Source organism: Microcaecilia unicolor, chromosome 1, assembly GCF_901765095.1.
Source record: "Microcaecilia unicolor chromosome 1, aMicUni1.1, whole genome shotgun sequence".
Lineage (NCBI taxonomy): Eukaryota > Metazoa > Chordata > Amphibia > Gymnophiona > Siphonopidae > Microcaecilia > Microcaecilia unicolor.
Window position 1 is genome coordinate 613,828,850 of NC_044031.1, and position 26,870 is coordinate 613,855,719.

Consider the following 26,870-nt stretch of genomic DNA (forward strand, 5'->3'; position numbering starts at 1 on the left):
CTCTGGATTTCAAGACTGGTGCTCTAACTACTAGGCCACTCCTCCACTCCAGTATTTTAGAATTTTTATTTTTAGTTGTGATTCGATTTGGCACGGTTGTTGTTTGATTTTGAATTTTTGGTAATAGGTGGGGTCATGCGGGCTGGTTAGGACCAGGAATTTTGTTTTGTCTCTGTTTAGTTTAAGTTTGAAAATTGTGGCCCAGTTTTCCATAAGGTCCAGCCCTATTTTAACCCTGTCCAGCATTTCTGTGATATTATTGTTGAAAGGTAATAAATGGTGACATCGTCAGCATCTATGAGTGGGTTGAATCGTGTTTTTTCCAATGTTATTCCGAGTGGAGCCATCATGATATTGAACAGTATGAATGATATTGGGGAACCCTGTGGTACCCCACTTTTTTGGATCCAAGGAGTTAAAAACTGATTAGATATCTTTACAATATAAGATCTAGTAAAAATAACATTGAACCAGGCTGCCACTGTGCCTGTGATTCCCATATTGTCGAGCAGGGTCATTAGTGTGTTGTGGTTGACTAGATCGAAGGCTCTTGACATATCAAATTGTAGTAGCAGGACCTTCTGGCCTTGGCATGTTAGTCTTCAGAATATTGTTATCAGGGTGGTTATGATTGTTTTGCCTCTGTATAGTGGACTGAAACCTGATCGAGAGCTGTGTAAGATTGAGAAATGCGTCACATGTTCCATTAGTTGTTGTTCTACTAGACCTTCCATTGTATTGAAGCCACTGGTCTATAGTTTGTGAGTTAATTGATCTTGTTAGAGGTGCTTTTAGGGATTGGGGTAATCTTGCCCTTTTTGACTTGCCCAGAGTCACAAGGAGCTGTAGCGTGAAAAATAAAAAATAACATACCTTTAATCATGCAATTAATCACGATTACAAATTTTAATCGAAATCATAGTATGCTACATGCAATTTCAACAGAATGTGCAATAAAACATTTTAATATAAGGGGACTGATTTAAGAAATTTGTATGTGAAGTCAGTAAAGTGCATGAATATAATTTCAGCTAGGGTAGGGGTGGTTAAGCAAGATTTGCAGCACTGGGTATACTTCCAGCTATTTCAGGGGCCACATGAAATTCAGTGGTGTATTTATCTCCTGCCTGTTCAGGTGTAGCTCATAGAGAGTTACATTCAGATACACTAACAGGCTCATTTTTGAAAGAGAAGGACGCCCATTTTTTGACACAAATCGGAAGATTGGCGTCCTTCTCACAGGGTCGTCCAAATTGGTATAATCAAAAGCCGATTTTGGACATCCCCAACTAATTTCCATCGCAGGGACGGCCAGAGTTCAAGGGGGCATATTGGAGGCATAGCGCAGGGCCCCCGCAGATTTCGCTTTGGACCCCCCTGCCACCATCACCTACCCCCGCTGAGGTCCGCTTCCTCCTGCCTGCCGGTGCCTTTTACTTCAGCTGGCGGGGGACCCCAACCCCCGCCAGCCCAGCCGAGGTCTTGTTTAAGTTTTCTTCCTCGTGCTGTGCTGTTAAAAGCTGCATCCCTTCCCTTCCAGTTTCGGACGGAGTCTGACGTCGCAGCACGTTGACGTCCTGCACGTACAACGTGCTGCGACGTCAGACTCGGCGGGGGGGGGGGGGCTATAATGTGCCCCCTCACTCTAGCCCCTGCCCCCCCTACCGCTGAACCTCAGATATGCCCCTGCTTGAGCGTGCCTAACACATGGACGTCCTCGACCCATAATGGAAAAAAAAGGGTGTCCCTTACGAGCACTTGGACGACTTTACCTGGCCCTGTTTTTCTTACGACCAAGGCACAAAAAGGTGGCCGAAATGACCAGATGACCACCGGAGAAAATCGGAGATGACCTCCCCTTACTCCCCCAGTGGTCACTAACCCCCTCCCACCTTCAAAAAACATATTTCAAATGTCGTGCCAGCCTCTATGCCAGCCTCAGATGTCATACTCAGCTCCATCACAGCAGTATGCAGGTCCCTAGAGCAGTTTTAGTGGGTGCAGTGCACTTCAGGCAGGCGGACCTAGGCCCATCCCCCTCCCTACCTGTTACGTTTGTGGAGGAAACAGCTAGTCCTCCAAAACCTACCAGAAACCCACTGTACCCACATCTAGGTGCCCCCCTTCACCTGTAAGGGCTATGGTAGTGGTGTACAGTTGTGGGTAGTGGGTTTTAGGGGGGGGGTGTCATCTTTTCTCCAGTTTTGGAGTTTTTTATGACTTCCTTTTTTCTAGCAGCACCTAGAACCCGATGCCAAGATTTTACTCCCCTTTGTGGTGAGTTTGTCTCAGAAAGGTATTTCTTTACCTGGGGAGATCTGAGGTTTCTCTTTTTCAATATATGGGATATGCTAAATATTTATGATTCTGCTTCTACTAAACTGTACTGTTGCAAATGATAATTAAATATAAGTGGATATTTATGAGTTTCCTTCTAATTTTTTTATGAGAATGTATAATCACCACATTGTTTTATTTTTGATTACATTGTAAACCTGCCTGATGATTTTTCTTGAATAAACTAACCTTAATAGATGTCACTATTTTTCTGTGTCACTCTTTTCTGTTATTGATTATTCGCAGGGCTGTGATCCTTTTGCTCAGACTCGGCGCAGCAAACTCCAGCATCGTCGAGCACGAATCAATCAGCAGATTAACAAGGAGATGAGAATGCGAACAGGAGCGGAGAACCTCTTCCGGTAAGTGTTGTCATTCTCCTTTCAACTGAGAATGAAAGCATGTCTCTTATGGGAAAGCACCCTATGGTATTCCAACCCATTCCCTGATCCTTGTGTCATGCTTCCTGCTGCAAGAAGCCATTGTAAACTTACCTTCTTGGGGACTGCGTACCCTTTTTCTTTTGAAGGTGGGGGCCTCTTTGTGCTATTAGACCACCTAGGCTCTAATTTTTCTCCTCCCTCCCATCCTTTTTTTCTCATATTTTCAAACAATGTATCCCAGTAATGAAGATTCAGACAAATTAGCTTAAATTTCAAACTGTATAGTTTTAAATAAGGTTATAGAATTTTGTCTGTAAAGCCTATAGGAACCTGACAATTCCCAGAATATTTATGGCTACTCATGAAACTTTGCTACTAAAGTTAATGGCAAATTAGTGAATATTCCAAGCTTGTCATGCGTTGCCAGCAAACTTTAAGGGCAGCACTGTACACAGAATTCGAATACTATGCATGCATTGTTCTCAGGCCTGGATATATCTTTGGATTTCTTTTTTTGATTAGGAAGGGGTTTTGTTTTTGTTTTTGCTGATTGTTCTTTATTCTTTTAAGCCATTTATATTTCTCTTCCTTCGGATAAATAGATAGTTGTATTAAAAACAAAACAAAGCATGAGAACATAAGAATATAAGAATATTTATTTATTTTATTTACAGCACTTATACCCCACAATTTCCCACCACTGGCAGGCTCAATGTGGCTTACAACATTTAAATAACAAATAGGCGAGTACAATAAATGGAAAGGGATAAGCGGGATGGAGAGGTAAAGGTAAAAAGTGGGTAAGTCCATAAGAGCACTAGAGGGGTCAGAGTCCTGGGGTCATTGAGGCAGGACAGGATCTTTAGGGTACGCTTGCCCAAATAAGTAGGTCTTGAGTGACTTCCTGAAAGTCAGATGATCTTGAACCGTTTTTACCGATTTAGGTAGTGCATTCCACAAATGAGTACTGACATAGGAAAAGGTGGAAGCATATGTGGTTTTATACTTGAGTCCAGAACACGCAGGGTAATGGAGGTTTAAGTAGGAACGGGCAGTTCTGAGGGAATTTCTTGGTGGTAGGTTGACAAGGGCATCCATATACACTGGGGCTGCTCCATAGAGAATTTTATGGACTAGGGTACAAATTTTAAAAGTTATACGCTCCTGTACAGGAAGCCAGTGTAGCTTCTCACGAAGTGGCCCGGAACAGGTGAACTTTGACGCTCCATAGATAAGTCGAGCTGCTGTGTTTTGGGCAGTTTGTAGCTTTTTAAGGAGCATGCCTGTGCACCCTGCGTATATGCCATTGCAGTAATCAAGCCGGCTTAAGACTAACGATCTGACTAAATTGCAAAATACTCCTCTTGGGAAATAAGGCTTCAATCGTTTTAGCTTCCAGAGAGAGAAGAATGCTTTCTTGGTGGTTGAGACGTTATGATCCAGCAGCGTTAAGTTCCGGTCCACAATAACACCTAGTATATGTAGACTCTCAGAGATGGGCAAAGTAAAGCCTGGTACGTTTAAGGTAGCGGGTCTGACTTTGTTAAAGGGAGAGGTAGGAATAAGGCAATGAGTTTTTTCGGTGTTAAGCTTTAATTTGAAGGAGTTGGCCCAGGTGAGCATGGTGTTTATTCCAAGGCTGATTTCATTAGTGATTTCGGCGAAGCTTGTCCAAAAAGAGATGTAAATAGTGATATCGTCTGCATAGATAAATGGGTGAAGACCAAGCTTTGAAAGGGCTATGGCCAGGGGAATCAGCATTACGTTGAAGAGAGTAGGGGAAAGCAGGGAGCCTTGGGGCACACCACAAACCTGATGCCACGGAGAGGATAACAGTGAGTTGGACTTCACTTGGTAGGTCCTGGTGGTTAAGAAACTGGCCAGCCAGGCTAGGACATGCCCACCGACACAAAAGTAGTCGAGAAGTCTTAACAGGATGGCGTGGTCCACCATGTCAAAAGCACTTGACAAGTCAAATTGCAGTAAAAGAATGCTTCTCCCTAATGCTATTTCTTGCTTGAAGCTTGATAGAAGTGTAACGAGCACAGTTTCAGTGCTGTGAAGGGTACGAAATCCCGACTGTGATTAATTGAATATGGAGAACCTGTCCAGGTACTCAGTGAGCTTTTTGTTCACCATGCTCTCCATTAGCTTTATAAATAACGGTATTGATGCAATGGGGCGATAGTTAGTTAGATCAGTACTATCCTTTTTGGCATCTTTTGAAATTGGGGCGAGTAGTATGTTTCCACGGGTGTCAGGGAAGAATCCGTTGCCTAGCATGAAATTCAGATGCTGTGTTAGATCAGCAACGAAGCTAGTAGGTGCACTTTTAAGTAAATAGTTTGGGCAGGCGTCCAAGAAGCAAAACTTACTGGAAAATCTGCGGATCTCTTGCGTTACGGAATCAACAGTAAGTGCAGAAAAGCGCAAAAATGTTCTATCTGCGGGGCACCCTTCTGGATCCGGAGCTAGGTCATTGAAGAACTGATCTATTCCGGAACAGCACTGTGGTAGTGATCTCTGGAGCCTAAGTATTTTATCTTTAAAGAATGTGGCAAGCTGATCAGCAGATGGGATGACAGTTGATGATGAGGTGAGCGCTGTGGAATCTAGCAATTTGTTGACATAGAAGTAAAGTTTTCTGATGTCCTTGTAATCAGGCCCTACTTTCGTTTTATAGTACAACTAGTAAAACAGGCCCGTTTCTGACACAAATGAAACGGGCGCTAGCAAGGTTTTCCTCGGAGTGTGTATGTTTGAGAGAGAGAGAGAGAGAGAGAGAAAGTGTGTGTGAGAGATGGAGTGTGTGTGTGTGAGTGAGAGAGAGAATGAGTGAGAGAGAGAGAGACAGAATGTGTGTGTGTTTGTGTCAGAGAGAGTGTGTGTGTGAGTGAGTGAGTGTGTGTGAGAGAGAGTGTGTGAGAGAGATAGAGTGTGTGAGAGAGAGTGTATGTGAGAGACAGAGAGTGAGTATGTGTGTGTGGGGCTCCGAGTTCCATGACCCCCTCCTTCCCTCCCTCCCTCCCTCCCCTCCGAGTTCCAGACCCTCCTTCCATCCGAGGTGCTGGCCCCCCCCTCCCTCCCTCCCTCCCTCTCCTCTCCTCTCCCTCTCTCTCCTCTCCCTCCTCTCCTCTCCTCCGAGTTCTTGGCCCCCCCCTTCCCTCCGAGTTCCATGCCCCCCTCCTTCTCCCCAGCATGTTCCATGCCCCCCTTTCCTCGGAGTGTGTATGTTTGAGAGAGAGTGTGTGGGTGAGAGATGGAGTGTATATGTGAGAGAGAATGAGTGAGAGAAAGAAAGAAAGAGAGAGAGACAGACAGACAGACAGACAGAGTATGTGTGTGTTTGTGTCAGAGAGACAGAGTGTGTGTGTGTGTGTGTGTGTGTGTGTTTGTGTCAGAGAGAGAGTGTGTGAGAGACAGAGTGTGTGTGTGTTTGTGTGTGAGAGAGTGTATGTGAGAGACAGAGAGTGAGTGTGTGTGTGTGTGAGAAAGTGAAGCCTTAAAGCCTTGAAGCATTCGTGCGCTCTGTAAGGCTCCATCTCCTCAATTGACGACACGTAATTCCAGAACGTTGCAGGAATGCTTCAAGGCTTGAAGGCTTCACTTTCTTGGCTTCAGAACGTTGAAGGTGCGTTTTATTATATAGGATGTTTTAGATTTTCTGATTGCATATTTGTATGCTCGTTGAGAGTTTTTCCAGGCAATGAGGTTTAGATCATCGTTCCGCTTTCTCCAAGTCTTTCACGCCGCCTAGTTACAACTTTGAGCTCTTTGAGGTCCTCAGAGAACCACGGTGGTACCTTTTGCCGCCTAGACGTGCGTGTTTGAATTGGTGCCACTGCGTCTAACACACCCCTGCATTTTTCATCCCAGCGCAAAAAGAAGTATTTTGAATCTGCGTGCACAGACCAATCCGTATCATAGATTAATGTCCAAAATTCCTTTGGGTCTATCTTACCCCTTGTTTGGTAGGTCTGCGGAGCCCGGGTCTGCACTGTGCCTTTCACCAGCCAAGAAAGGGAGCAGTTCAACTTAAAATGATCGGACCAAGGAACCGCTGTCCAATTAATGCGGTCAGTTGCATATTGAGGGCATCGGCCGACTTATGCGAGAGCAGGTCTACCGCGTGTCCCTTTGCGTGGGTAGCTTGCTGAGACCAACACGTAAAGTCCCAGGAGTGGAGGAAGTCTAAACAGTCATGGGTATCGTGGGACAAGTAGTTGTCTAGGTGCAGATTGATGTCCCCTAAAATGAGGACATTAGGACTGGACAGGCATGTACAAGAAATGAAATCTGTGAAAGTTTGCTGAACTTCCTTCCAATTGCCTGGTGGTCTGTAGAGCAGGATGCAGGTAAGATGACCATATAATGCTTTATCAAGGATCCTGAAAGAAGCGATTTCCAGATTTGGTGAACTGGACTCAGCGATTTCTTCTACAATGAAATCGGCACGGTAGATGAGTGCAATTCCTCCACCTCGCTTTCCTGTCCGTGCCCAGTGGGAAATTTTATATCCTGAGGGACGTATGTCCAGTAAAATCGGATCTGTTTGATCATGAATCCAAGTCTCTGTAAGGAAAAGAAGGTCAAGGTTATCGGATGTGGCCCAGTCTGCGATAAGCTCAGTTTTATTAACAACTGATCTTGCATTAGCATAGCCCACTTGGATATTTTGATAAGAGGCACCAAGGCTGCGAGATAGTGGAATAGTTCTAAGCTGACGCCCCTGATGCTGACGTGAAGTAGAAGTATGTGGTGGGTAGAAAGCATTGTAGCTGCTGAAACGGGAAGAGGGATGACGAGGTAGCCTGCTACAATTATGTATAATGGGGATAGGAGAGGAACCTGCAGATGAGGCTAAAGGTATGAAGTAGATGAGAGAAAGAAAACAAGAGACTAAGTAAAAATTGGGTAAGTACATAGTGAGAGTGAAAAGAGAGGGCTGTAGGTAATGGACAAAAGAATAAAAGGTATAAGGTAGGTATAAGGAGCAAGCGTGGCTTGTAATCGTGTTACAGTGCAGATGTCCACTATACTGGGAAGCTGCTAAACTCAAGAGATTGTGCAGAGAAGTGGACATTGCTGTCACTAAGGGTTGTCTGTACAGCAGCGCAGGTAGGCTGAGTGGACTTTCTGAATAGCCATACTGGGTCAGACCAGTGGTCCATTTAGCCCAGTATCCTTCTTCCAACAGTGGCCAATTCAGGTCACAAGTACCTGGCAGAAACCCAAATAGTATCAAGATTCTGGAATCCATAAGAGTAGCAACATTCTATGCTACCAATCCCAGGGCAAGCAGTGGCTTTCCCATGTCTATCTCAATAGCAGACTATGGACTTTTCCTCCAGGAACTTGTCCAAACCTGTTTTAAACCCAGATATGCTAACCGCTGTTACCACATCCTCTGGCAATGAGTTACACAGCTTCCTCTGTACATAAAGACACAGCAAGCACAGATAAGTAAATTAAATAACAGACATGCAGCATATCACATCCATTTTTCTTTTTAATTACATTCCGAATCGGTATAAAAAATATATGTGGAATCAGCTTTCACTTTCATGTAGCCAAAGCCAGATGTTATGGTGCTTTCCTTCTATTTTTGATGGCAGAAGACCTCCATGAATCCAGTTTTGATAAGAAAAAAGAAAGGTGTTTTGAAGCTGGTACAATGATGGATCAATGGATAGAAAGCTCTGTTGGTAAAAGTGGTGAACTAGAAAAATATAAAGGAATCCTGTGCAGAAGAAAGGGATCCTCAGGAGCTTAGCCTAGAATGGGTGGCAGAGCTGGTGGTTGGGAGGCGGGGCTAGTGTGGGCAGACATATACGGTCTGTGCTGGGGCTGGTGGTTGGGAGGCGGGACTAGTGCTGGGCAGACTTATACGGTCTGTGCCGGGGCTGGTGGTTGGGAGGCGGGGATAGTGCCGAGCAGACTTATAAGGTCTGTGCCAGAGCCGGTGGTGGGTGGCAGGGATAGTGCTGGGCAGACTTATACGGTCTGTGCCAGAGCTGGTGGTTGGGAGGCGGGGTTGGTGGTTGGGAGGCGGGGATAGGGCTGGCCAGACTTATACGGTCTGTGCACTGAAGAGGACAGTACAAATAAAAAAGTAGCACATATGAATTTATCTTCTTGGGCAGACTGGATGGACTGTGCAGGTCTTTTTCTGCCGTCATCTACTATGTTACTATGTTACTATATGAGAGGTAAAGACTGTAGGGCCCTTCTAGTCTGCAATCTATTGTTTATTGCAGGAAATGAAGGAAAAAGACCATGCAGCCTGTCCAGTCTCTGTTCATCCATACCAGCCACTGAGCTCCTCAATCCTTTCCTCTCTTTTGAAGATCCTGTCTGCTTGTCCCATGCTTGCTTGAGTTCAAATGCAGTCCTCATCTCTACCACTTTCATTAGGAAACTGTTCTAATCATCTACTACCCTTTCCGATGAGAACACTGTTCTTAATTATTTCATAGTCTACCCCCTGTGCATTTATACAGAAGTATTTAAATGTCTCTATCGTATCTCCCCTTCCCTGCCTTTCTTTCAAAGTATATGTATTTAGGACATCTGGAGGGGCATTTTTGACTGGGGACGCCCATCTCTAAGGGTGCCCATCTCCGAGGACGGAGCCACAAAGGAGCGGGGCCAACCGTATTATCGAATGAGATGGCCGGCCATCTTTCGTTTCGATAATATGGTTAGGGCCGGCCAAATGTCAGAGATGGCCGAGTTTGAGATAGCAGCCTCGGTTTTCGAAGATAATGGAAACCGAGGCTGTCCATCTCAAACCCGGCCAATTCCAAGGCATTTGGTCGTGGGAGGAACCAGCATTTGTAGTGCACTGGTCCCCCTGACATGCCAGGACACGAACCGGGCACCCTAGGGGGCACTTCTAAAAAAAAAAAAAAAATTTAAAATAGCTCCCAGGTGCATAGCTCCCCTACCTTGGGTGCTGAGCACCCCAAATCCCCCCCCAAAACCAACTCCCCACAACTCTACACCATTACCATAGCCCTTATGGGTGAAGGGGGGCACCTACATGTGGGTACAGTGGTTTTGGGGGAGGGGGGTTGGAGGGTTCCCATATACCACCACAAGTGTAACAGGTAGGGGGGTGGGTGGACCTGGCTCCACCTGCCTGAAGTGCACTGCACCCACTAAAAGCTGCTCCAGGGACCTGCATACTGCTGTCAGGGAGCTGGGTATGACATTTGAGGCTGGTATAGAGGCTGGCAAAAAGATGCTTTTTATTTTTTTGGGTGGGAGGGGGTTGGTGACCACTGGGGGAGTAAGGGAATGTCATCCCCGATTCCCTTCAGTGGTCATCTGGTCAGTTGGGGCACCTTTTTGAGGCTTGGTCGTGGAAAAAAACGGGACCAAGTAAAGTCAGCCAAATGCTCGTCAGGTTTCCGTTATCGGGCGAAGTCAGCCATCTCTTAAGCACGCCCCATCCCGCCTTCTGTACCCTGCCGACATGCCCCCTTGAAGTTTGGCCGGCTCCGTGACAGACTGCAGTTGAGGCCGGCCAAAATCGGCTTTCGATTATGCCGATTTCGCCGGCCTTGAGAGATGGCCGGCCATCTCCCGAATTGTGTCGGAATATGGCCGGCCTTCTCTTTCGAAAATAAGCTGGTAAGATGCCTTTTTACTAAAGCTTAGCATGTGCTAACCGAATTAGCAAGCCCAAGATGCTGGGAAGTTCATTTTATACCTATGAGCTTAGCATTTACGGGCGCTAAGCTTTAGTAAAAGGGCCCCTAAGTCTGTCTCCATATATAAAAACATAATAGCCTCACTGGGTCAGACCTGTGGTCCATCTAGCCCAGTATCCTGTTTCCAGCAGTGGCCAATCTAGGTCACAGGTACCTGGCAGAAACCTAAATAGTGGCAACATTCCATGCTACAAATCCCAGGGCAAGCATTAGCTTTCCCATGTCTATCTCAATAACAAACTGGATTTTTCCTCCAGGAACTTGTCCAAACCTTTTCTAAACCCAGATACGCTAACTGCTGCAACCACATCCTCTAGTAAACGATTATTATATAGTAAAGAATTTTTTTATTTTCTCTTGTTCTGATTTTCCTAATATTCACTGATTAACTTGTCTATAATTTGGTTTATCTGATGTTGTACTATTCATTTCTCTGTTAAGTATGCCGTTTGTAAAATTTTTTTGCTCTGATTTTATATATTGTTTGCTTTCCATAATCAGTTATGTATTATAAACTATTATAAATAATCTTATATTATGCATGACAGCATATCAGATCTTGTTCAAATAAATATCCACAAGGATACATCCTTAATCTTAATTCCAAACTTTTAAGATGCAAATGGAAGGCATCCTTTGCAGTAAATCTTTGTCCCTGTTATATGTAGTTTTTCTCTCTTTTTTTTTTTTTTTTTTGTTCTTTGCTGATCTGGTAGCTCACAGCAGTGCAATTCTGGCCCTCTTTACAAATCCAAGGAAGGACAGTGTGTGATATTTGATCTGGTACCACCCATGCTAAAGTCCATGTGAGGAGTGCTATACTTGCTGGATCCTGACGGGCTGTGATTTCCCTGCAAAACAAATTGAAAGGGAAGTCAGCCAACAAGGTTACCTACCACAGAGCAGCTGGGAAACCTTTCTCCTTTCCCCTCCTTTGGCTTAAGCCAGAACCTTGCTGAGTAGACGGAATGTATGACAGCAGAGAAGGATGTTTATCACTGTGCTGGGGAGTACAGAGTGCATTACAAGATATTTGCTGATACTGCTTTCTGAGCTGCCCCTTAAGAGCTTTTGCTCTCATATTGTGTCAGTGGGATGCTTTGTACTAACACACATCACTTTTCATGATGCCAAATTCCTCTACCACCAGCTGTTGGTTTAAGGTTATTATTTTAAAATTTTAATGACATTAATGACATGCTTAGGTGTGCCTCAGTATGGTTAGAATTGTAAAATAACTAGTAATGAGGGACCTGTAGCTTGTAATTAAACTTTTATTGAGCAAGCAATATAATTGATTACTTTAATGGTTTTTACAGCTATCTCAATATCAAAGCTAGGGTTGCATTTAAAGCACTAAGGGCCCCTTTTACAAAGCGGTGGTAAACCCAATGCAGGCTTACCGCTCACTAAACAGGAAGTACCGGTGATACTTCCCACCCCCACCCCCAGTGCGCTGTCATATTCAGCATTACAAAAACATTCACCTATTGCAGGAAATATAAAATCCTGATCTTAACTGATAAGAACATAAGCATTGACATCCTTGGACAGACCGAAAGTCCATCAAGGCCAGTATCCTATTTCCAACAGTGGCCAATCCAGGTCATAAGTATTTGGCAAGATCCCGTAATAGTACAACAGATTGTATGCTGCTTATTCTAGAAATAAGCAGTGGATTTTCACAAGTCCATCTTAATAATGGCTTATGGACTTTTCTTTTAGATTATTCTTTTTTAAACCCTGCCAAGCTAACTGCTTTTAACACATTCTCTGGTAATAAATTTAAAAAAAGTATTTTCTCTAGTTTGTTTTAAATTTTACTTCATATTAGCTTAAATAAATAAATAGTGTCTAACTTGAGGAAAAATTATACATGCAGTTAGAGAAAGTACATGCAACTGATTTCAGCTACAGTGTTTGGTAAGCAAGTCCTGCTTCAGTGTGCGCAGCTGGTGTTAGGGCTTGTGTGTGTGACTGGCTAGTGAACTGCCTCTTCCATTAAAGGCTGGGGAGAAAAGCCAGACTTTTACCTGCTTCCTGAAGTAGAGAGATGCTTCGCCTAATAAGCAACTTTCTGAGAGTGAGCTACACCTGAGAAGGCTTGCTGGCAAATGTCACATTGTGTAATTTCCTTTGGAGAGAGTGTGGTTAGGGATGCTCCTTGTGAGGATTTTAGAGACCTTGAAGGTGCATAGAGGGAGGGAGATCTGTAAGCAACATGATCACATTACACTCATTCCTGCAAAAACTTCACTAGCCCATTTCTTGTAAGGGCTTTGTAGAGCAAGCAGTTTTACATTTTGTCCTGTATTGTACTGGTAGCCAGTGAAGTTTTGGCAGAAATGAGTGTGATGTGATTACGTTGCTTACAGCCTTTTATCAATTATCACAGTATAACATTCTTGGAGCTGGTTCAAGCTGTTTGCAATCAAACCAATGTAGAGTGCATTACAGTAATCCAGCCTTGATATTATCATGGCATGATTTTTCAAAGTATGAAGAGAGTCAGCATAGTTGCCATAGGTGTGGAGGCAGTTCCTGAAGGTATTTGGTGGATTCAGTGTAAGTGCTGACTGCAGTTTTATCCCAAGGTTCTTGATATGTGATTTGAGGAACTTGTAGTTCCCCAAAGGGATTTTGATGTCAGGCATATGACTGCTTGGGATAAGTACATAAGTACATAAGTAATGCCACACTGGGAAAAGACCAAGGGTCCATCGAGTCCAGCATCCAATCCACGACAGCGGCCAATCCAGGCCAAGGGCATCTGGCAAGCTTCCCAAACGTACAAACATTCTATACATGTTATTCCTGGAATTGTGGATTTTTCCCAAGTCCATTTAGTAGCGGTTTATGGACTTGTCCTTTAGGAAACCGTCTAACCCCTTTTTAAACTCTGCCAAGCTAACTGCCTTCACCACGTTCTCCCGCAACGAATACCAGAGTTTAATTACGCATTGGGTGAAGAAATATTTTCTCCGATTTGTTTTAAATTTACTACACTAGTTTCATCGCATGCCCCCTAGTCCTAGTATTTTTGGAAAGCGTGAACAGATGCTTCACATCCACCTATTCCACTCCACTCATTAATTTATATACCTCTATCATGTCTCCCCTCAGCAGTCTCTTCTCCAAGCTGAAAAGTCCTAGCCTCCTTAGTCTTTCTTCATAGGGAAGTCGTCCCATCCCCGCTATCATTTTTGTCGCCCTTTGCTGCACCTTTTCCAATTCTACTATATCTTTCTTGAGATACGGCGACCAGAATTGAACACAATACTCAAGGTGCGGTCGCACCATGGAGCGATACAATGGCATTATAACATCCTCACACCTGTTTTCCATACCTTTCCTGATAATACCCAACATTCTATTCGCTTTCTTAGCCGCAGCAGCACACTGAGCAGAAGGTTTCAGTGTGTTATCGACGACGACACCCAGATCCCTTTCTTGGTCCGTAACTCCTAACGTGGAACCTTGCATGACGTAGCTATAATTCGGGTTCTTTTTTCCCACATGCATCACCTTGCAGTTGCTCACATTAAACGTCATCTGCCATTTAGCCGCCCAGTCTCCCAGTCTCGTAAGGTCCTCTTGTAATTTTTCACAATCCTGTCGCGATTTAACAACTTTGAATAACTTTGTGTCATCAGCAAATTTAATTACCTCGCTAGTTACTCCCATCTCTAAATCATTAATAAATATAAATAAGGACCCCAAAGAACTCAGTTTTACTTGTGTTTAGAGATAGTTTGTTGTTTTTAGTCCATTCTTGAATTGCTGTTAGATAGTCAGTTTGTCCAGGGCTGTTGGTTCACTGGGTACAAGTAGCTGCACATCCTTCATGTAGTTGTAGAACTAAGCGTCAAGTGACCAAATCAGCTTGGCTAGTGGTTTGTGGTAGATATTAAAGAAAATAGGCGACAGCATGTATTCTTGTAATAACTTACAGGTTGGCACCAAGGTGGTGGTGAAGGGCTGCTGAACACTGTGTACTGGTGCCTATCTGAGGATTTTGCTGGAAGGGAAAAATATTTAATAATGTTGCTTGTATAGGCTGATGGGGTTCTTTATGAATGGAGGGGTGATGCTAGAATTCATCCTCATTTTAGACAAGTCGTAGAAGCAGGAATTGAGACGTGCAGGTCAGTGCGTCTCAAGATTCACCAGTATTATAGAACTGAATCTGCCAACCTAGAGCCTGTTCTAACATACAGGAGAAATGGTTGTTTTGTGTCAGGTGTGTGCAGCATAAACGTCTATTTTAGTAAAATGAAAGTATAAAATATCGACAGGTTCAAAGTCAGGACATAACCGGTCATGGTATGTTTGTGATCTTATCCTGGGCATTATCCTGACACTGTCACAGGCAGTTCCAGGGGAAGGCAACTGATAAATGTTTCAGCAAGGCAAGATAGTTCTGCCTGGGAGGCAAGAACTCAAAAGATAAGTGCACAGTTTTCACCTAGTATATACTATTTTAAAAGTAACAAGTGATTTTATAGCACTGTGGTGATTGGGACGCATAAAAAAATGAGCATATGTTGCTCTCCCAAAAAATTGTTAGAGTTACCTAATGAAAGAAGTGCTATGCCACTTTTTAGCAGCATTATTGACTGCAGTTACAGTGGTTTATATCTGAGGGTACTCTATACACATAAATTATAGATCTGCCACATTATACTGGTGTGAACTGTTTTGCTAGCACTTTCTTGAAGTTGGTGGCTAAGAGTCCTGGTTTGTGTACACAAGACAGTGACTGGTTTGGCATTTGTGGGGAATAAAAACCACTGAGAGAGTTAAGGGAGCAACCCCCCTCCCCCCAGTGGAGTGCTGCGCAATAGCAATGGGAGATGGGACTTCATATACCATCTTTCTGTGGTTACAGTCAGAACGGTTTACATATTATATACAGGTACTTATTTTGCACCTGGGGCAATGAAGGGTTAAGTGATTTGCCCCAGAGTCACAAGGAACTGCAGTGGGAATTGAACCCAGGTTCCCCGGCTGCTACACTGACCACTAAGCTACTCCTTCACTCCAGCTGTTTACCAAATCCTAAACCTGCTTAATAGAAGATGTAAGTCCTAACGTTGACCTTTTTGGACACAAATGTTTAGTCGCCTTCTGAAATAGGGAATAAACGTCTATGAAATTGCCACAACCCTGTCCTGTCCAAAACACACCCAGACCATGTCCCCTTTCCATTTGCATGCATTTGGGTTGGATTCTTGCATATCCCAGGCTTTGTAAAATGGGGATGTAGACATTTATTCAAGGTAAAACGTTTAAGTGCTGGTTTATGTGCGTATCAAACGTGAATAGGGCTTGTAAAATGAGGACCTTGATGTCTAAAGTGGTTCTCCTTGAGTTGTTTGGATAGTAAGGATTATCTTCCTTGATTTATTTTTTCTTTTTCCCTTGGTTGAGTTTTGTTCTGTCCCCATAAAGTGGGGTGTATTTATTTATTTGTAGCATTTGTATCCCACATTTTCCCACCTATTTGCAGGCTCAATGTGGCTTACATTTGCCGTAATGGCGGTTGCCATTTCCGGGTGATGGAATTACAAGTGGTGCATACATATATGGTAACATACATGGAATCATAACATACAAGGAACAGATCATGGTATAAATATGTATCATGTGCGTATATACATGATAAGGAAGAATACATTATGGTAATGCATGAAGATTTCTGAGTGATAAATTGGATTGTAACATACATTAGTATTAAGTTCCTCTAAATTGCTTCTCTAGAAAAAGTTGTTTGCTTCAATTTCATTTTTTTTCACCCAGTTCCCTCATTTGTTTTTTAGAGGACTGTTTCCTAACAGCACATGTAATGCCATTAACGCCTGTCATTACTGCAAGGCCCATTTTCCCCTGGATTCTATATGTGGTTCCCAAATTTCCATGCATCCATCACCCTTTCCGTGAAAGAGTATTTTCTTAGATTCCTCCTAAGCCTGTTTTCTCTTAACTTCATCCTATGCCCTCTCATTCCAGAGTTTTCCTTGATTTGAAAAAGGCTCACCTCCTGCACATTATTGTCACAGAGGTATTTAAATGTCTCTAGCATATCCCCTCTCTCCCGCCTCTCTACCAGTGTATACATGTTGAGATTCATAAGTCTGTCCCTATATGTTTTATGACAGAGACTGCTTACCAGATTTGTAGCCGCCCTTTGGACCGACTCCATCATGTTTATATCCTTCTGTAGTTGCTGTCTCCAGAATTGCACACAGTATTCTAAATGGGGCCTCACCATAGACTTATACAAGGGCACTATCACCTCTTTGTTTTCTCAATGGTCATCCCTCTCCTTATGCACCTGAGCATCCGTTGAAGGTGCGGTCTCCAGAATTGTACACAGTAGTCTAAATGAGGTCTCATCAGGGATTTATACAGAGGCATTATCGCCTCCTTTTTCCTGCTGGCCATTCCTTTCCCTGTGCTCCCAATCATCCTTCTGGCTTTTGCTGTTGTCTTTTCTACCTGTTTGGCCACCTTAATGTCATCACCTACGATCATTCCCCCCTCCCCCCCCCCCACAAGTCCTTCTCCTCTTTTGTGCACAGATGTACTTCACCTCTTAAACTGTACTGCTCCCTCGGGGTTTTGAAACCCATGCATGACTTTGCATGTTTTAGCATTAAATCTTAGCAAACTTCTGGACCATCCTTCAAGCTTCACTAGATCCCTTCTCATGTTATCCACACCATCACAGGTGTCCACTCTATTGCAGATTTAAAGAGGCAAACCTTACCTGGCAGCTCTTTCACAATATCGCATAGAAAAATGTAAAAAAAAACTGGGCCAAGAAGCGAGTTTTGCAGCATATCACTGATAATGTCTCATTCCTCAGACTTGAACATTATTTACCACTACCCTTTGTCACTCAACCAGTTCCTAACCCAGGCGGTCACTTTAGGGCCCATACCAAGGGCACTTTATCAGTTGTCAGAAAGTGATCTGAGAAGAGAGCAATGCTTCAAATACTTATGTTGTAATTCACCTGGGGACAAATGACCTGGTCAACAAAAGCAAGTTTATAGCACAGAGAGTGTTCCAGAAGCTTGGGGAGGGACTGAAATCTTTGGTTCGGACTGTGGCTTTTTCTAAAGTAATTCCTACATGGGATAAGGGAGAAGAAAGACTATGCAAAACAGTGGAATTCAATAAGTGACTTGAGTCTTGGTGTAAAGAAGAAGGTTTTAGATATATAGGATCATGGGGTAATATGTGGAAAAATAACAGGCTGTACTGTAATGATGGGCTACATCTTTCTCTGATGGAAAAAAAGATCCTTGGGGAGAAATTCAGACAGTATGTTTCTAGACATTTGAACTAGAAGGTGGGGATGACAAAAGGAAACAAGGGAATTCAGAAAGTCACCCCTAGAATAAACATGATGACAGAGGGAAAGGTCATCTAAATATAGAAAACCACAGCACATGGAAAGCAATAAGCACAAATACTCGTAGTCTAAGTAAAAAGGTTCAAGACTTTCAAGCCCTGATGTTTGAAGAAAACTTGGATATTGTTGTTATTACAGAGATGTGGTTCAACGATTCCCATGAATGGGATGTGACCATACCAGGCTATAATCTTTTTAGGAAGGATAGAGAGAGCCGAAGAGGTGGAGGAGTGGCGCTGTATATGAGAGACAATATCAGAGCGGCTGAAATTTGGGGAACCTGGGGAAAGGAAGAAGCTGTATGGATCGTCCTAGAAAGAGAAGGCAGAACCTGTATCCACACGGGGGTTATCTACAGACCTCCGGCACAAACGGAGAGGCTAGAAAAGGATCTGATAGAAGATATTCAAAAGATTGGTATGAAAGGGGAGGTGCTACTGTTGGGAGATTTCAACTTGTCTGATGTGGATTGGAGCGTTCCGTCTGCAGAATCGAAAAGAAGTAGGGAGATTGTGGACACCTGTCAAAGTGCCTTGCTGAGACAAATGGTGACGGAACCCACGAGGGAAGGGTCGATTTTGGATTCAGTGTTCACCAATAGAGGAAATGTTTCCAATATCCGGGTGGGTACCCACCTATGTAATAGTGATCATCACATGATATGGTTTGTTATAAGGGCAAAGGCAGATTGCGGACGCACAAAACTCAGAGTACTGGATTTCAGATGTACTGATTTTGATAAAATGGGGGAATACGTGAAGAAGGAGCTGCTGGCGCAGGAAGGCATAGGAGAAGTGGAAAATCAGTGCTCAAAGCTAAAGGAAAGTAAACAAAAACAAGAGAAAGAGGAAGCCTATATGGTTCTCCAAACAAGTAGCTGAAAAACTAAGAGCAAATGAGGCTTTGTTCAAGAAATACAAAAGAACGCAATGAGAGGATCACAGAAAAGATTATTGGATTAAACTCAAAGAAGCGAAGAGGGAAAAATGGCTAGTGAAAGCGCAAGTGGAAGAAAAAATGGCTAAAGATGTAAAGAGAGGTGACGAGACCTTTTTCAGATATATTGGAGAAAGGAGAAAAGATGGGAATGGAATTGTAAGACTGAAAGATAATGAGAATGGCTATGTGGAGAGTGATGAGGATAAAGTGAATATGCTAAACAATTACTTTTCTTCGGTGTTCATGGAGGAAAATCCTGGAGAATGACCGTGGTTGGCTGCTGGTCAGCTGTCAAGGGAATATCTGTGAATGGAGTGGATATGGCGATGTTTACGGAAGAAAGAGTTTATAAAACAGCTTGAGAATTTGAAGGTGGACAAAGCTATGGGGCCGGATGGGATACATCCCAGGATACTGAGGGAGCTCAGAGAGTTCCTGGCGGTACCTCTTAAAGACTTATTTAATAGATCTTTAAAGATGGGTGAGATACCACGAGATTGTAGACGAGCGGATGTGGTCCCGCTTCACAAAAGTGGAGACAGGGAAGAAGTGGGAAACTACAGACCGATAAGTCTCACGTCGGTGGTAGGAAAAATAATGGAGTCGTTGCTGAAAGAAAGGATAGTTAACTTTCTAGAAGCCAACAGGTTACAGGACCCGAGGTAACATGGCTTTACCAAAGGAAAATCCTGCCAAACAAATCTTATTGACTTTGACTGAGTGACCAAAGAACTGGATGAAAATGTGCGCTAGATGTAATCTACTTGGATTTCAGCAAAGCCTTTGATACGGTCCCCAACAGAAGACTTGTGAATAAGCTGAAAGGGCTGAACTTAGGACCAAAAATGGTGAATTGGATAGGAAACTGGTTGACCAACAGGTGGCAGAGAGTGGTGGTAAATGGAATCCACTCGGAGGAAAGGAAGGTGAGCAGTGGAGTTCCTCAAAGGTTGGTGCTGGGGCTGATTCTGTTTCATATATTTGTGGGAGATATTGCTGAAGGGTTGGAAGGAAAGGTTTGCCTTTTTGCGGATGACATGAAGATAGCCAATAGAGTGGATAACCTGGAGGGAGTAGAAACAATGAGAAGGGATCGCCAAATGTTAGGAGAATGGTCGAGGCTCTGGCAGTTCCACCCAAGCTTTCAAATTTAAATATGAAAATCAAACCAAGCAGCACCATGACAACAAAAAAAATACATACTAACACTGTCACCAAAACAGCTGATTACAATCAATCACTTTAGAAAGTGGAGAAAAAAAGCCTCAGTAACGCCACCCAGCCAGCCTGAAATACCAAACTATAAGGCGTGGGCCCGGCGTAACATCATATAGCTAAAAAAAACTCCACTCCTTATTGTGTTAAAGTGTTTCAAAAACAAAATGACTGACAGTTATACCTTGTCCTGATATCATTATATTATGTTGTTATCCACTTACCCACTTCTTAATCAACATAAGTTTCATATGAAGCTTAATAGCAATAATTCTGAAATTCTTCTCCGTTAATATGATTGCCATAATATTCCTATGCACCTTGTCTGTTATATACTGTATACTCTGATTCTCTGTTCCATCAATGTGATTGTAGTTGTATTATATTGTAAGCCACATTGAGCCTGCAAATAGGTGGGAAAATGTGGGATATAAATGCAGCAAAAAGATAAATAAAAACTGATGAGGTGACAGATGTGTGTATACATGTACAACACAGAATACAGTTCAGTTCAATTCCTATTCAGTTCAATTCAATTCAATACAAATCCATTCTCTGCACTTCAACAATCCAGGTGAGACAGCACAAAAGCACTTAACTTTAGGATTATTCGATTTTCTCCTGTTCTCATAGCGCTCTGCTGCCCATACCATCACCAACCAGTCAGTTCATCCAAAACAACCCAACAAGGAGTCCCCGTTTTGCACAAGCGGCATCAGGGGTTCCAATCCTATGTCTGATTTGCTGTCTTGCAAACCTAAGCAGGTAATGCCAAGAAGTGCAGAGTGATGCACTTAGGATGCAGAAACCCAAAAGAGAGGTACCAAATAGGAGGGGAGAGATTAGTAAGCACAACTCAGGAGAGAGACCTTGGGGTGTTGGTGTCTGAGGATCTGAAGGTGAAGAAACAATGTGCCAAGGCAGCGGCTGTGGCCAGAAGGATACTGGGCTGCATAAAGAGGGGTATAACCAGCAGAAGAAAGGAGGTGTTGATGCCCTTCTACAAGTCGTTGGTGAGGCCCCACTTGGAGTATTGTGTTCAGTTTGGGAGGCCATATCTTGCTAAAGATGTGAAAAGACTGGAAGCAGTGCAAAGGAAAGCTACGAAAATAGTATGGGATTTGTGTTGCAAACTGTACAAGGAGAGACTTGCCGACCTGAAAATGTATACCTTGGAAGAAAGGAGAAACAGGGGTGACATGATACAGACATTCAGATATTTGAAAGGTATTAATCTGCAAGCAAACCTTTTCCGGAGATGGGAAGGCGGTAGAACTAGAGGACATGAATTGAGGTTGAAGGGAGGGCAGACTCAGGAGTAATGACAGGAAGTATATTTTCATGGAAAGGGTAGTGGATACATGGAATGCCCTCCCGCGGGAGGTGGTGGAGATGAAAATGGTAATGGAATTTAAATGTGTGGGATAAACATAAATGAATTCTGTTTAGAATGAATGGATCCATGGAATCTTAGTGGAGATTGGGTGGCAACACTGGTAATTGGGAAGCAAAACCAATGCTGGGCAGACTTCTACTGTCTACGCCCTGATCATGACTGAATAGATGTGGATGGGCTGGAATGTAAATTTTAAGGGGCTTCAACATTAGCTTCATAACATTTAATACAAGAAGTATGCTGGGCAGACTTCTACAGTCTGTGCCCTGAGAAAGGCAGGGACAAATCAAACTCGGGTATACATATAAAGTATCACATACCATGTAAAATGAGTTTATCTTGTTGGGCAGACTGGATGGACCATTCAGGTCTTTATCTGCCGCCATTTACTATGTTATTATGTTACTTTGTTACCTGTGGTAACCTCATGGTTTGGCCTGTGTTAGCTTTCTGCATGGGCCCCTGGGTATGAGAGGTGGGATAGGGAAAAAGTGGGAGAAGTTTCCTGTTCAGGTGAAAAGCTTTGCATATGAGGAATGTCTTTCTAAGACAGGCTCAGGCAGCAAAGAATGTGCTTTACTATAACACATTTTTAAAATAGAATAGCAGCTAGCTGTCCTATTGATACTAAAGTCTTTCCTCACTACTTTGTACGTAGATATGGAAACACAATTAGTCAAAGAAGCTGTTTTTCTGCAAAAAGTGAGTCATTTCAAATCAAAGCCATTCTCACGGTTTTCAGCTTTTGTTGGAAATAATGAGGACAGAACTGGACCCCCATTGTGACGCTGTCATCAGACAGACTTTGTGCAGCTCTGCTTTTGTAATGCAAAAGATGCTTCAGCTGTCTCATGGCAAAAAAATTCAAAACATCTTTATTCATTTGCTAAGACAGAAGGACCCCAAAAAGCTTCTATTCTTCAAGAAATAAAGCTGCTGCAGCTCGGCCACTCCTCCGCTCTCCTTCTTAAACCGGATACGTGTGGTGTCTAAAAGTTGTATTTAACACAGAAATGCATGGTGAACCTCCAACCTACTTAGCAGAACGAAATTGTTGACAAGTGTGAGAAAAATACAAATTAACCATAAAGGACAAGATTCTGTAAATGGTGCACAAATTTAGACACTGTATAAAAGTAAGTGCTAAGGGCCAGATTCTATATATAGTGCCTGAAAAATCTGTGCAGAAAACATTTCCATCCAAGCGTATTCTATAAGCGATGCCTATATTTAGGCGCAGTATATAGAATATGCTTAGTTGATATCCTAGCGCCTAAAACTACACGTCTCCATTTATACCAGTGAAAACGTGGTGTAAATCTCAGCACATAGATTTAGGCACAGAGGGCCATTTTCTATAACAATGCGCATAAACTTTGGAACACTTACAAAATGCCCATTTCCCCACCCATAACCACACCCCTTTTTGTCTGAGTTCATTAAAATTTAGATGCAGTACATTACAGAATATGCTTACCGAGTTTTGTGCATAAATTGTAATTATTGCCAATTAGTGGTCATTATTGCTTGTTAAGTGCTGTTTAAAATGTTTATTTATTTATTTTTTTGTTACATTTGTATCCCACATTTTCCCACCTATTTGCAAGCTCAATGTGACTTACATAGTACCATAAAGGCATTCGCCAAGTCCAGTAGAGGAACAAATACAATTAGATGTTAGGGTGGAATAGGGTAGGTAAGATTCAAGCACATTAAGGGTTGAAGATAGGAAGGGTTAGATAATTTATTTATTTATTTATAGCATTTATATCCCACAATTTCCCACCCATGGGCAGGCTCAATGTGTCTTACAACAGTCTGTAAAAACATACATCAGGTCAGCAAACAAACAATCAGTTTGGGGGGATCAGCACCCACTGAGTGAGTCAGAGTCTTTTTTTTATCTGTAACCTACAGAGACTGAGCACAGTGAACAAGTGCAGCAGTAACAGGGTCCCTTTCCTGTTCAGGTATTTTTTTTTGTTGTTTGGTAGTGTTAGGAGAATAGCAGTGTGCTGATGGCAACTAGCAGTGGCCAGCAGACACTGAAAATGCCTGACCTAACACAAGAGCAACAGGAAAGCCTCAGTGAGGAGGAGACGCAGGACTGGCATGCGCAGAGTTCTCCTGAGGAGAGACCAGACTCCTTGTGGATAACGGCCCATGCATTGCCAGGGCTGAGTGCCCCGCCAGCTGAAATCCGGCAGATCTACATGCTAGTGCAACAGCGGCTAGACCAACAGCAGCAGCGGCGGTGAGAGGAATGGGAAGAGCGACATCGGCGAGAGGAGTGGAAACAGCATTATGAGGAGTGGGTGTTCCAGCTGCAGAAACTGAAGTTGGAGATGGAAATGGCCTGTATCCAAAGCTCCAGCCTAAACTCTGCGCCAAGGCCTGAGGCAGGATGCACAGCCAGGATTGGGCCCAACTTGTTTTCGCAGTTTGATCATATCAGAGGTGACATAGATGGATATCTCACTGTCTTTGAAAATATTTACTGCCTCAATGAGATTCCTCAGAAAGACTGGGTGCGCTATTGGGAGGGGAAGCTCACTTGAGGTATTTCAATGACTGTCCATGGAGATGTGCTCGCAGTTTGAGGAGGTGCGCAAAGCTTTGTTGAACCGTTATGCCATTACCCCCGAGACATAGCAGACTAAAGTTCCCGACTTTGCAAAAGGGGGTTGGATGATGCTCACAGTGAGTTTGTAATCCAGCTAAGTAGAGGAGTGTGGTAGCCGTGTTAGTCCACTCTTAAGGTTATCAATAGAAATCAAACAAAATAAAACATGGAAAAGAAAATAAGATGATACCTTTTTTATTGGACATAACTTAATACATTTCTTGATTAGCTGTCGAAGGTTGCCCTTCTTCGTCAGATCGGAAATAAGCAAATGTGCTAGCTGACAGTGTATATAAGTGAAAACATTCAAGCATTACTATGACAGTCTGACAGGGTGGGAGGATGGGGGTGGGTAGGAGGTATGCATGGGGACATCAAAGCATATGATAGGTGAGGGGTGGGGTGATCAACAGAGAATTACAGCTTTATGGGTTATAATGGGCTAGGAAACCCTTGTTAAGTCCTTTCTGTTGGGTGTTAAAATATTCAATCATTCTGACTTCAAAGGTCTTACGTTCTTGTATGGTTTTAAAGTTACCTTTCAGGATTCTCACTGTGGAAGGAAGAATAAAGGGTGAAGAAACTGAAACAATTTTATTCTTCCTTCAATACATACCATCCTACAATCAGATTCAAAATTGACTACTCCCCAGAAAAAGTCAATTTTTTGGACACCACGGTCTCAATCAGTGATGGCTGTATACAAACATCTATATACAAGAAACCCACAGACAGATGCAGCTACCTCCACAACTCCAGCTTCCATCCTTCACATACAAAAAGATCCATCATTTACAGCCAAGCCACAAGATACCACCGTATCTGCTCTGACCCAGGGGACAGAGACAGACACCTTAAAAGCCTGACTGCATCCTTCAAACAGAAAGGCTACAACCCCAAAATAATCTCCAAGAATATTGCCTCCTCCCTCAAAACACCCAGGGAGAATCTGCTACAGTACAAGGAGAAAAAAGCCACAGACAGAATCCCCCTTGTAGTGACATACAATCCAGAGCTGGAAAAACTGAGGAAAATCATAAGAGATCTACAACCTCTACTCCAGGAGGATGAATTACTGAAAGAGATATTCCTATCCCCACCAGTACTGGCCTTCTGACAGCCACCCAACTGAAAACACAAGCTAATCAGAAGTAAACTTCCATCACAGACTGAAAAGGAACAGAAGGGCACACTTCCCTGTAATTTATCCAGTTGCAAACTATGCCAAAACATTTCACAGGACCCCACAGTCATCCACAAAGGAAAGATATTCAACATAAAGAAATTTTTCACTTGCTCATCTTCCAATGTGGTATATATCATTCAGTGTAAAAAATGTAACGAAGGATGTTATATTGGAGAAACAGGCCAGATGCTTAAGACAAGATTCAATTTACATAGACATCACATGAACAATACTGGTGCCAGTAGGGCTTCCATCCCAGTTGGTCAGCATTTTACAGGACCAGGACACTGTACCAGTGATTTCACAGTGAGAATCCTGAAAGGTAACTTTAAAACCATACAAGAACGTAAGACCTTTGAAGTCAGAATGATTGAATATTTTAACACCCAACAGAAAGGACTTAACAAGGATCTGGGTTTCCTAGCCCATTATAAACCATAAAGCTGTAATTCTCTGTTGATCACCCCTCCCCTCACCTATCCACACCCATCCTGTTAGAATATCAATGATATGCTTTGATGTCCCCATGCATACCTCCTACCCACCCCCATCTTCCCACCCTGTCAGACTGTCATAGTAATGCTTGAATGTTTTCACTTATATACACTGTCAGCTAGCACATTTGCTTATTTCCGATCTGACGAAGAAGGGCAACCTTCGAAAGCTAATCAAGAAATGTATTAAGTTATGTCCAATAAAAAAGGTATCATCTTATTTTCTTTTCCATGTTTTATTTTGTTTGATTTCTATTGATAATCCAGCTAAGATACCAGCACCAGCGGTGGCTCAGTGGAGCTGAAGTTAAAACCCTAGAGGACTGCTAAAACCTGACTGTCCATTTGTCTGGACTGATTCTTTGGTGACATAATGGAAGGAAAATTTAGTTCTTATCTGATTATTTTCTTTCCTTTTGTCCCAAAGGATCAGTCTAGAATCCACCCATTATTTTTATTTTTTTTATTTTAACGGGTTTTATTGATGATAATAAACATTGTGAACATAATCAATATATTCAAACACTTCGTAAACATAAGAACAGGTCACAGTTGCATATATACATCGTAACTGCATCATCAATATTTTCTAACACCCTTTTCTCCCCCCCCCCCCCCCCCCCATTAACATCGTCACAGTGATCTTCTTACTTCATGGTGTCTAGTCTTTCCCAATGTTTCAATTATAACAATTTTTATTGGTGACACAGAAGAAAAGGGACCCCATTACAGCGGTCAACATATAAACATACATAATAAACTCTTCGTGTTAAACATCACACAATGAGCATATTCATTTTCCGTTTTATTCCCACTCCCCCCCTTATCCTCCCCCCCTCTACCCTCCCCTACTGGACCTATTAACAGTTCAAAATCCTGCTTCTCCCAACTGGTGTGAGGGTGTCCCAAAACGGGGACCATGTTTTACAAAATTGGTCTCCCCTCTTTGAAGCCAAGTCTCCCACTCTTTTCTTTTCCAGCATGCAACATTGCATCATAGCTCCTCTCCATTGCGGGACTCCATGCGGCTCTGGCTCGGGTGGCTTTCCTCGGATGTTATAAACCTCAAAGAGTTGGCCTGGTGATGGGTGCCATTGTACTTTCCACATCTGGGACACATTGAGGCATATTTTCAAAGCACTTAGCCTTCCAAAGTTCCATA

General features: G+C 43.0%; 1 protein-coding gene across 1 annotated transcript in view; it reads left to right on the top strand.

The window, feature by feature from the left end:
- Positions 1-26,870, top strand: part of RHPN1 (rhophilin Rho GTPase binding protein 1) — a 133,934-nt gene that overhangs the window by 6,035 nt on the left and 101,029 nt on the right. The window contains exon 2 of the mRNA XM_030190233.1: positions 2,584-2,699. Within this exon, the coding sequence (XP_030046093.1) occupies positions 2,584-2,699 (116 nt within the window). The remainder of the gene's footprint in view (positions 1-2,583; positions 2,700-26,870) is intronic.